Below are 13010 nucleotides of genomic sequence, written 5' to 3' on the forward strand. Positions count from 1 at the left end.
AACTTTAGCTTTGTTTACAAAGGGAAAATTTTCAGGATTACACTTGTATGAAATTTTAAAAAATAATAATTTATACATGTATTTTCACCTAGGAATAAATAATCGTATAATTGTATACAAAAACCATAAAATATTAAATTTGTGTTAAAAAAATGCACCAACATTGACTGCAGGCTTGCAATTCTTCCTTGTTGTCACTATACGATGGACTCTCGAATTTGTGCATCTAATTGTTGATACCCTTTTGTCGCACCACTCCAGATCATTAGAAGCCTCAATAGATGTCCCACATAAAAATATGTTTTCGTCCTTAAAAAACAATGACCCTCAGATTGCCTATCACCAATGTCGACAAAATCAAGCTGCGTCAACATCACCATAATAATCCACGCAAAGATACGAGAATATTGACACCCCGGGGCTTAATCGGACAACAACGAATCAGCAGTCCAAAAGTGCATTCAAACAATTGCTTGCTATGATGGTCACAAATTTAGCATTCACGGTACTATCCAAGTTCGAGCCACTAGAAAGTGTTAGCTTCCGAAAAGATTTTATAAGGGATTAGCATAATTCGCGATAGTGCAGGAATCAAATAAATATGCATTTGTATGACTAGATTCGAGAGTACGAACTACGAGGATAGAGATTTGCCAACACATGTAATATGTACTATCGATAGGAACGCATAGATGTCTATTTTTCCATACTTTTTTTTTTATCAGGAAAAAAAAAAAACCACGTAATTTTTTGATTAAAATAAACATTGGGGTTTTTTGCCCACTTATCTTTTATCGTCAAGAGTGAAATTTATAATCTGAAAACCAAGAGATGGTGGTGACATAAATAAGGCATTGCAAACACCTGCCACTGTACAATTCACATTATATATTTCATATAAGAAGGCAATATTCACATTCTTTGTGAACTAAGCAATGTAGATTGGAAACATATATAGGGTCTTGCCAACACTTGCTTTCCACATTTCCTAGTTCTGCATTTGATAATTAATCTTGTAAGTTCTAAATCTACAATCGACTCAATTCTGATTTGAAGTGAAAATGCAACATAAAATGGCTCATCATTGTGATCAGTCTACATTTTGCATTTTCACGCAAGACTGTCATAATCACCATCCTTCTCCTTTACCAAGTCATAACAATTTCAAAATACCTAACGCCGCTAAATTGAGTATTCAATCACAAGGGGAATGAAATAGGGCGTCGAAGAATACATCAATGCCAACTTACACAGAGAATTTTCACGAGTTAATATTATGACTAACAAGTCGAAATTCATATATGTTGGACCTGAATTTCCGATGTCGTTATAATCAAATACTATTCAACATTCTCTACTGAATATTTGAAATGCGTCAATGAGGTTATCCCAACCCGCATTTCACATTTTCCCGATGTGGTTTAACCTAAGTTGTTTCGACATTCCATTTTAATTACATATCCTTTGTCGAGTTTTTTTTATTATTATTATTTATTTCCATAGCCAAGAACAACTAATTTGAAAAGGATATGAGAAAATGAGTATTAAAACAACGATGAAAGGTGCCTTCCAATTTCCCTAATAATTAACACTAAATTTTCGGACCCATCTCTTGTTTTCGTAGGCCCTTCTAACAAGAGTCATTTACAAATAATATCAAATTAAAAATAGTAATAATTGTCTAAAGATAATTTTTTTGCAAAAATAGCAATGTTGTCCGATCATTCCGGCTCAAATACCGGCCGTACCAGTTCATACCGGACGGTACCGGTCAATAATGGACTAGTGCTAAATTAATTTTTCTTTTTAATGAATGAATATATATATTATATGTGGGTAAATACCAATAATAGCCATAAATCCGAAACGGTACCCGATATATCATCGGTACCGGTACATACCGTACTAAAAGGAAAATCGGTATTGAGAATCTTGGGCAGAGCTACCTGGAGTGTGGAGTGGGTGTCACCCCCACCCCCCGTTTAGTTTGAAGTTAATTTTTTATTTCACTCTAAGGTAATTCAGTTAGGCACCTAGATAACTTCATATTTTATACGGATAATGATAAGGTAAAAATCGATTTTTAAAACATAAACAATTTAGATCATAATGGTAATGTCTAAATGGCTTTTATTTGAAGACCACAAGAGAGTTGGTCCGAATATTCTCCTTTATATACATTAAAAAAAAAAAAAAAACCAAGACAAAATGTAATTATACGAATATACACGCTTCCTCTTCACATCTTTGCAGACAACACAAATCAACGACGACTCCTATCGAAAAGTGCTACTTGTGAATTTCAATCGACTCCGCTACAGCTAATAATAGAGTGCAACTACAGCGTGGTCAAGGGCCTGGAACAGTCGCAAGTTTTTCACCAAACTCTTTCTTCCCCCTCCCCCCCCCCCCCCCGTCCCGTAATGGAGGAGGAACAAGTTCTCATTTGTGTTAGTACTACGTATTAGTTTAGTAGAGTATTAGTTCTCCAAACTCTTTCTTTTTTTCTTCTTTGAACGAGGAGTAACACAAGGACGTGTTTTAGCATGTTTTCGTTATCAATAAAGACACGGAATCGCAAATGTACCATTGCTTGCTTTGGATTTGAGATGGCCTAGCGTGTACTGGAGTTCTTGTGCTGTTGTGCACACACACTAGACTAAAAGAGGTGTTTTAGCTTTTAAGAACAAGTCCACTCTTTAGAGTCGAAATATGACAATGTCAAATCCATTGTTACCGATGTTTAAAAAAAGATCCATTTTCAGCTGTATAGTCATTTTGTCAAAAAAATGGCAAGGTTGTTCAACCAATGCAATGTTATTTGAATATAACCGCAATCTCTTCCCACTTTGCAATGACATTTTCTAGTTTGAAGGTGATGTGACAAGTTTCACAATCACCGATTTGTTACCAACAATGACATTGTTAAATTTAGCATTGAATATGAGATGAAATGGAGAAATTCGTCATTCTTGATGCCAAAATCTAACCATGGCATTTGACACAAGAACAAACTTGCTCTAACATGCTCTAGAGTCTGTACAGTTATGAATGAAGTTACCCGGTAATAGCAAATTACAGAGTGAAATGAGATAGCGGGTCCAAAATCAAATGCTCAAAATTACCTTTGTTTTCGGCTGATGAGGCAGCCTTCTGCATATTCCAGGAGCCTTTGAACTCAAATGAGCAGGTTTCAGGTTCCAGGTCACCTAACATGCTTAGTTATCACTATTCCATATCCTTCTGTGATCCTATGTCAAACTTTAACCACCCAAGGCATTTGCATTGTCTAGTTTTTATGCTTCTCAACCAAATCCAGGAACTTTAGAACCCATTTTTCATTGCAATATGCCAGTCTATGCAAACACGTGTGACAGAGAGAACATGCAATATGCCAGACGATGCAGCCCAGTTCTGTAATAAAGCTTATGAATATCTACAGATCTAAAGCAGAAAAAAGAGTGTAGTACTAGTGCATAAAAATTACAAACACTAATCAACCCAACCAAGTAATAAGTCATCTACACACGTAAAATGAAAGTACCATGGATCCTGGACAAATAAACATCAAAAGAAAAGATACCATTAACAGCTGATCTGAAAAAAAAAAAAACCAACCATTACCAGAATCAGCACCACTTGTTTTGGTCCTCAAACCAAAATATAACTCCTCAAACCAAAATATAATGAAATTACATCATGCCATCTAAATTCGAATGTGAAAGTACAAATCAACCAAAAAAATTATATCAAACATGCCATGTCCCCAAAAGTTCTCACAAATATGACATAAGAGTACAAACACATACAAGAGCATCATACAATTTAAAAATTACTCTCCCAGACGTCAAATTTCCTCACCAATATTCTATCTACATCAACGGCGATCTTAAAGTGATGTACCTTCTGTCACAGGGAGGGAAATATGCTCCAAATAGATCATGAGCTGTGTTACTCCAGCACGCTTTTGAGTTTTTTGACAGCACTGTCGTAGTTTACAAAGCCCAAGAACCAGAACTCGTGATTGTCAACAGAGATGATCTGAATGTATTTCTCAGAAGGGTTGACTTTGCTTGTCGAAGGATTAACTGCTTTAAGCTGATGTAACGGGATAACCACCTATTTATACGTGAGGAGAAAAAATTGTGCACAATAATATGTCAGTAATACCAAAGCAAAGGTTAGCATTAGATGTAAGACAAGAGTGTCAATTACTTGTAAGACAAAGCCTGGAGTCATTAACATGATAACTTTATGATCACTTACTAGAATACGGAATATTTTAGATCACTAGCATTTCCCAATGTACTACACCAAAAGGGTTGCTGACAAGTGTGCAACAAATTTACAATCAGAACGCAAGATTATATGAGAATGACCGTATGACCAGGCATAGTTAATACTTATCCTACAGTGGCTGTCTAATCTTAAAAAGTCAATAGGCCCAAAGGTAATAAGAGTGAAATATGCCTATGCTTGAACATCAACATCTTGGAATTTGCCTAATTAACGAATTTTCATTGATATACTATCATATCGTGTAGGTAAAACATCATACTCCCTCCGTCCCATAATGTTTGTCTGGTCCGCAAAAATAATACAATTTTTGTAAGAAAAAATCAAATTTTTTTCAACAATTCACAAAATATCGATGAGTTCTTTTAGTTTATGAAAAAAGTTTGAATTTTTTCTTAAAAAAAGTGCATTATTTTTTAGTCCTCGTTTTGCGGACCGGACAAACAATTTGGGACGGAGGGAGTATAATGATATCATTCAACTGGTACTGGATACTCCCTCCGTCCCAAATTGGATGTCAATTTTTGATATCCGTGTCAATTTCAATTCCTTATGGTTGTGTTTGGTTAGGAGTTTAGTTTAATTTAGTTTTGGTAATAAGTGGAGAGAAAAATAGAGTAATGATTGAAGATAGGGGTAATGATTGGAGAGAGATAGAGAGAAATGAGAAAGTAATAATTGAAGAAATAGGATAATGATTAGAGAAATAAATAGGGTAATGATTGAAAAGTAAACTAAAACTAAAACTAAGTTGTTAACCGAACAAAGCCTATATCTTTTAATATAGATCTCAAAAAATATGCAATATGGATCTTGTTTGATAGTTTTCGATTAGTTCTATTATACAAAGTTTTCAGACTCATGAAAAACATTATAGATTGAAAGATATAAGCAAATGACACGAGTTTCAAAAATTGTCATCCATTTTGAGATGGAGGGAGTATAATTTCTCACTTACACAAACCACTATAGGCCAACCTTCTACTCCCTCTGTCCAAATTTGTTTGTCCACTTTTCGACTTTTACTTGTCCCAAAAAAGTTGTGTTCTCCAAATTGGACAAACAAATTGGAACAGAGGGAGTACTAACTAGGTTAATTAATGTATTGCAGAGGGAGACCGAAAGGGAAAAATTACCATATCAACAAAGTTAATGAGGAAATATTGACCAGTTGGACCCACCCTTATGCTTGTTTGTTTCTTTGAACTCCCAAGTTATCAAGTTACTTCCAATCTCCTAGTGCAAAAACTCAATTTGACAAACATGAAGCAGGCCTATCAAGCCAACCCCCTTACAGTAAAGTGACACCATAGTTTGGAAATGTCTATCTAATCTAAAAACAAATTTCTGCAATGTTGTCAGTTGTCACTCGCAAGCCTTGACATGACAATGTATTACCACTAGCAGAGTTTCCATTTCTACTCCGTCCCAAGACAAAGCTATATAGCTCTTTATTAGCTTAGTTCTTGATTTTTGATCCAGTACCACTCCATATAATTCAACTACATATGCCTTATATAATTCAACTACATATGCCTTAACACCATTAGCCGCAACCTACTTCAAACTCAGATCATATATCCCTTTCATCCAGCTATACAATCTCATACGACATACTAGAGGCAAATTGCCAAATCTTTTTTCATCCTCCAATGAAAATAGCTCTTACCTTTCAAAACTTTGCACCACAACTAACAGCAAAGTGGTAGGGTATATAATACGAGATCATCATACAGTGATAATAACCAATCAACCTTCCTTGGCCACTTAACGACAAAGCTCACCAAATTCAAATGGAATCACTCCCCAATGCCCCATAGCTAATCCTAGCTCAACTGGAAAGTTACCGCATGGTTTATACCAGATCTTGGGTGTCCTGCAGAGGCACATCAATCGCCATCTTTTGCCAAATTTAATCAACAAGAAGAAGCATCTTTGTGTGAACCAGAAATAACAGCTTAAGGCAACCTAAATGCTTTGGGAAAGTGGTAGCAATAGATTTTAACATACTGCAAATGACATGTTTCTCTTTTACTTCAACCAATAAGCTGGTCACACTTTGATGGTAAAAACACAAGCAGATCAATTATCCCTTGTTCAGCACAAAACAATTGATTAACCACCAAAATCAGAAGCACCAAGTAGTCTAAAAAGAAACGTTCTAATCTACTCCACCTACTAAAACAATTTCTAATCAATTGGATTCATGAAAGCATCTTGCCCTGCACGGGGACAGAGCCGGCCCCGGGGTAAGTCCAACAAGCCCTCGGGCTTGGGCAACCCCCCATCACGGGGCAACCAAAAAAAAAACCATTGAGTACTTTAATAAATATTTAAGTTAGCGCTATATAAACAGAAAAGCTCTTTAGCCCAGCAGAAAGGTTGTGTGTGCCCATGGAACTCGGCCAGGTTCAAGTCCAAGTATGGGGTTGCCTTTTTCCATTTTCTTCCTGCCCAAGACTTCTTTGTCTCTACAGGACATCTTTTTTTTTTCCTTTTTAATATGCTTAAGCCTCCTGCTATTGCTCCATTTTCTTTTATATTTTTTCATGTGACCTCTACTATTATTAAAAGTTAAATGATTTATTTGCTAAATAAACTTTTTTGTAACACACACACACACACACACACACACACATATATATATATATATTTTTATTTATTTATTTATTTATTTTTTTTTGGACAAACTATTTTACTTATGTATTTTTTTTATTCAAATAACTAATATAGACGTTAAAAAATCTATATTGGTAAATATCAGTACTCGTTTAATTTTAACCTTATATAATAAGCTTTTTTGCTAAAAAGGATTTGTAAAAATAGTTGCTTAGGCGGAGAGTAGTTTTTCTTGTTTGATGTTGCATAAAAAATTATCTTCGAGCTATTATGTCACAATGAGAGATTAAGTGTATTAGCTATAATCTCTATTGAAAGTGAGTACATGGACAAGTTAAACTACGATGACTTAATTGAAGATTTTACTTCAAGAAATGCAAGGAAAAATTATTTCCTTTGAATCGGATCGTGGTAAACCTAAAGCAATATAAACAAAATTACATTTTGATTCTAATTTTTTGATATAATTCAAGCTAAAAACACAATGTAATGTTAATTTTCTTACTTATGTTATTTTATTTTTTATGACTTAATAGTATGTGGGCAACCAAATTTACGGTCAGGCTTGGGCAACCCAAACATTGGGGCCGACCCTGCACGGGGGCCAGGTAACAGGGTTGTGCTACGTGGCCCACATTTACATGCGGCAAGCAGAAACTTTTGCCTTAACTCTATGCTTATATCTCTAGACATAATTCTTTCATGTATTCAAAAAAATCTTCAAGTTATGCAATCAGAGCAATGCAAACCAGTATACCTTATAGAAGCTCCATTGAGTCTCGTCACCAACTTTGTAGGAAAGAGGATTGTCGCTACAAAATGCTAGCTTCGCCGTAGACAAATATAAGATTCCCATAACTGGACCTGCAGAGGTGGATAGGTAGCATGCATATGGATTCACGAGTTTCTCCTCTGGAACAGTCTCAAATGTTTGTCGGAAGACCTTCTCATAACCACCTTCTGCAAGAACTTTTGTTCCCTGGGCAATTCTTCCAACAGCTGCATCAGCAAAACTGGGCCCTGTTTTCACTGGTTGAAGTACGAGTCAGTAAATTAGCCCCACAGTGGACTTATCAACAAGACAGACAGTGCATGTACAAAGGCCAAATAAACGACAACTACGACAAATTATCCAAATACTTAAAAGTTTATTAAGTCTACGTAATAACAGCACTACAACTGGAAAGATAGATAAAAACGCTAACAAAAAACAGCTTAAGAGTGATGAAATATGAAAAAAAAAGTAAAAAACTGTGTTCTTAACTTCCACATGCATAAGGGGGAAAAAAGAAGATGAACATATACTAGAATGAACAGCTAGTACATGATTCTAAAGCTGTCCTATGCTTTAACATCATGCATAAGCAACAATGAACAGCAAGTCAAAGTGGACTGGAGCCAGGAGGATGAAAAGATCCCTTCTTATAATGGATTTTTCACTGGACTATTTCATTGCAAATCTCTGTACTGCGCAGAATATTATGCTTATATGTTCCTCTTCCTTGATTTTCCGTAGGCAATCACAACCGGCATCTTTTAAGAGTTACAGACCAAGACCAGACACGTAGGGTTTGGCTTGTGAGCGCAGGGGATAAAGTACAACCTGAGAGGTACACCAAGGTGCATCAAAACGGAGGGATCCAGTAATCGAAGGATAAGAAACTGAGAAGTAAATTGGCACCTACTATTCACAGCCTTGATCAATCATGCTAGTGTAATTGCTTCACCATTGTCAATGATGGCAGTTGGTATGAATTTTACTTTCACATATATGCAAACACATGAATCATTTCATCTAAGCTCCAAATGATGATAAAACAAACCAAGTCTTTGGTTCCAATCCATTGGAGTCAGCTACATAACCCCCTCATTGCATACATCGTTTATCGCCATCATTAGTCATTACCTCCTCGCTCCAAATATTGCATAGTACAAAATATATACCAATACATAATCGGGATCGAATGAGAAGCCTCCTTAATTTTGTCTTATTAACATCTCATAAAGACAGCAGTGAGCTTCAAGCAAAGGTGGCAAATTGGTGGTTTTGTGCGGATTTGGACAAGTTGAAATGGGTCGTGGGTTGAATGTGGGCTGGTTGAATATGGGTCAATGGTGCACGGGGTTGAATATGGGTCTAGTCGGGCGGAAGAGGGCTGCCTAGCGGCCGACTAATCCGCGCCTAGGCTGATATAATCTAGGTGTTGGATCCCCGCCTAGACCGACTTTTAGAACACTGCACTACACGTCTAATTCATGTAAAAATATCACATAAGAATATTGTGCCTCTCTACTTGAATTTATAATGCTATAACACCACAAGGGTACTTCTAACATCAAAAACTTTTACAAAAAAGCAACAACTACTGCATCAATATGTTTAATCCCAACCTAATCCAGTTTAAAATAGTCGCAGCAATTCGGGATCTACATGTCTATCATTGACACGATCAATTCGACTCAAGGTCCAGCGCAGAGCCAGCAATTGGCTGTCGGATTTCGTCCCGCAAACCCGAAACCTACTTTCTTTTCTGACAAAATCAACCATATTTCTTATTCAAAACAATCCTCCACAACCATCGATCATAACCTTAGAATCTCAGAATTTTCATGGTAACTTGTACTGCATATTGCCTCTACAGATGCTTGTTAAGTTCCCAATTGTTCAAAAAGCTTAAGTCGATAGGTAATGGGCCCCACAATGTATATCAAACTATCCAACACCCTCCCTCTTGTGTAACCTTTTCTTGCACGTGGAGATGTTGCGAAAGAATGCAAAGGGAAGAAACATAACACAACCAAGATAAGCATAATGCAAAGACTTGAACGTAATACCTCTCCCAACCCGAGCTCTAATACCATGCTAATAACCAATTGTCCCAAAAGCTTAAGTTAATAGGAAACGGGCCACAATGTGTATCAAGCTATCTAACAATGCTAACCTATGAAGTACCGACACCTCTAGAGGTCGAAGAATCGCAGTGTCAGGATGCGAGGACACGGCGGGACACCTTGGACGGGACACGTGGCGTGTCCCATATTTTAATATTAAATTTTGAGGGGGACATGGCTGGGGACACGGCGGGACACCGCTGGGGACACAGCAGGGGCACCGATGGGGACACGGAGGGGCCAAACTGTAATTTTTGAAAAAATTGGGGGTTAAACTGTAATTTTTTAAAAAAAATTGGGGCCAAATTATAATTTTTTTTAATTTTTGGGTGTTAAACTATTATTATTTATTTATTTATATATAAAAAATAAATAAATATACACGTGGCGTGTCCCCCGCTGTGTCCGTGTCCCCATTTTTTTAGAATTCCCATGTCCCGGTGTCGGTTTCGGTGTCCGTGTCGGTGCATCATAGATGCTAACTAATTAAAGTGTGATCAACAGATAAGATTTCAACACAAGGCTTATATTTTAAACCTACTGCTTTAGCTTTGCTTTCTTCATTTTGTGCAACAAAACCCTAGCACAACAAACTCTAAGCTAGTATCAATGATGTATTAGCAAACTGAAAGACATATCATTTATACCAAATTGTTTTTGACAATTTCCACTGTACTACTCTATGTTGAACGTGCCTACAAAATCATACTTGTGCCCCTTGATGTTGTGAATTCAAAACCTCTCTTATAACCAAACCAAACCAAACCGAGCCTTACGTCCCAATCACTTGGGGTCGGCTATATGAATCCGTTTCCTCAAAACACCTCTCTTATAAGATTGAAAAAATCAGTGCAACACAAATTGTCTTTTACATCAAATTCATCAATGAAGCATATAGTACAATTGGGGGTTTTTTTGGTTAGACTTTTGACTCTATGCTTTTGATTTCTTCAAATGATATATCAATTTAATGTGATAACTATGGGTCATTAGTTGAAGTGTATGTGGTAAATTCTAAAAGATTTAAAAGTGTACAGGGACTTGTTACCAATGAATTGTATATTTTTTCTGCCTTTAAGTTTTTGTTCTAAGTGATCATTGATCATTGATCAATGTTCAAGTCCAGTATTATCTCATTAGGATCGGGTGTGAAGAAAAAAAGAAGCCAGGCAATAGGTAATTGGTGCCCCTCCTATAACGAATTTCTAGATCCGGCACTACCTAACATACAACCAGGAGTACAATACGCAGAAGCAAGTTTGTTTTCCTATAAAGATGCAAGTGCAAGGACATAATCTTCCAATAGATTTCCAGTCAAACCTCTTGACATTGACAATAAAAGATGCAAGGCAAGGACATTTATTTGAAATAGACTTCAAGTCCTACCTCTAGTTATTGACAGTAAACAGCCTCCTTATAAATTTCAACTTGGATTATTGCTAGTCTCCCAAGTCACCACAGAGTGAACTGTCTTCTTATGCTACTCTAAATATTTTCCACAACAGTCAATACTGTAACCACCCAAAAAATTGACAGGACTAGGAAAAATCACTCTGGAAACACTCGTAAGTCCAGTGAAGCTCATCTTAGACAGTATCACAGTAATAAGGGATCGTGTCCCCCAATCTATACTATATCCTAAGCACCTGCATGACACACAGCACGTTTCCCTTTTTTCCTAGTAAAATTGGAAAATCCCACAAAAATCCACATCGCCCACTAATATTCTCTCCCTCTGTTTGTTTTCCACATACCAAAGAAAAAATCTTTCGAACTTCCCCGCACAATTTTCCTCGCATTCAAACTTTCTCTTTTAGTACAATTTTCGTATTTAATTGTTAAACCGTGCATTGATGAGACCGTGCATGTATATCTTAAATGTATAGAGCGAAGGAGACTTACAGTGCTGCCACATATTCCCAGCAAGATCCTCGGCCTTTTTCGTCGCTTCGGCCGCCTTCTTCCCCCACTTCCCCAACACATCCTTCACCGAATCCACCTTATCTGAATCACCAAGCAACGCAACCAAATCAAATACTACTCACATTCCTAATCACTTTACTACTACTTATAACTATAAACCACTAGAGCTAAAAAATAAAACACTCGCAAGAGACGCAAGAACGCAAGAGACGAAAGCGGACCTAACACTTACTCTTGACGGAAGACGTCGGCGCTGGCGAGGGAGAAACGTAAGGGTTGGACTCCGGCGGCATGGAGGTGGCTGATTCGCCGGAGATCGGAGCGGGCCCCTGGGGAGGAGACGAAGCCCTCGGATGTTCGGCGACTGGCGGATGAGGAGGAGGGGGAGGGGGTTGGGAGTCAACCGGGACGGAGGTCCAGTTCTCGGCGGGGGGAGCGACGTCGTTGGGGTCGAGCTTCGGGTAGGGGGCGTAGTCGGAGTGGTGGTGGTCGGATTGTGGCGGTGGATAGTTTGGTTGATCGGCTGGGGCTTTATTCTGGTTCATGGTGATTGAGCTTTGGAATATGAGAGAGAGAGAGAGAGAGAGAGAGTTTGGAATCGAATATGAGAGAGAGAGAGAGAGAGAGGCGGGGGTGATGTGAGATCTAGAAGGTTCTGATTTGATTGCTGTGGAGGATTGGGATTGGGATTCTTCAAAATTTTGAATTCATACTCCGTATGTAACAGTTTCGGGGGTTAATTAATTCGTCCTTAGCAATTAAGAAAAGAAATGTGGAGTCGAAACAAACCAAATCTCTTTATTCGTCGACGACGCGTTTTGCCTGATCCGCAACCATTACGTGTTCGAACGTTATAAAAAAAATCTTACAATATTCCTCATATATGCGGAGCGGCTCCCAACTTCAGGTTGGTGCTGTGTAGTAACGTACACATTATCGTGTTGCGTATTTCTAAACCGTCGGATTGTGCATCTAACAATTTGAATCTTATCTCTACAATTAACGATTAAGAGTCGTTCATTGCCAAAATGAGATCTGAACCGTACGATACACAATTCGATGGCTCAGAGATGCGCATCACACTGTACTCCGCACACCACTACACAGCACCATCTCTGATTCAATTTCTTTCCCATCCAGGTCTCTATTTATTTATTTTTTACTTCGTTCCACTTAACTTTTAGTACTCTAATATTTTTTGAAAGTTTTTTTCATTATTCAAAAGATAATTGTATTTGTTAGTTTTAAGCTAAATTTTTGTAAATTTTTGATTCATCTCG

General features: G+C 37.4%; 1 protein-coding gene across 1 annotated transcript; it reads right to left on the reverse strand.

Annotated features, from left to right (window-relative positions):
• Positions 1-3642: 3642 nt before the first annotated feature.
• Positions 3643-12580, reverse strand: LOC131331401 (GEM-like protein 1). The gene is made up of 4 exons (XM_058365322.1): positions 11963-12580; positions 11710-11811; positions 7673-7944; positions 3643-4119 (listed from the first exon to the last, which is right to left on the reverse strand). The coding sequence occupies exons 1-4, from the start codon at positions 12273-12275 to the stop codon at positions 3952-3954; spliced, it is 855 nt and encodes a 284-aa protein (XP_058221305.1). The 5' UTR covers positions 12276-12580; the 3' UTR covers positions 3643-3951.
• Between the last annotated feature and the right edge of the window lie 430 nt (positions 12581-13010).

This window comes from Rhododendron vialii, chromosome 6a (assembly GCF_030253575.1).
Source record: "Rhododendron vialii isolate Sample 1 chromosome 6a, ASM3025357v1".
NCBI lineage: Eukaryota > Viridiplantae > Streptophyta > Magnoliopsida > Ericales > Ericaceae > Rhododendron > Rhododendron vialii.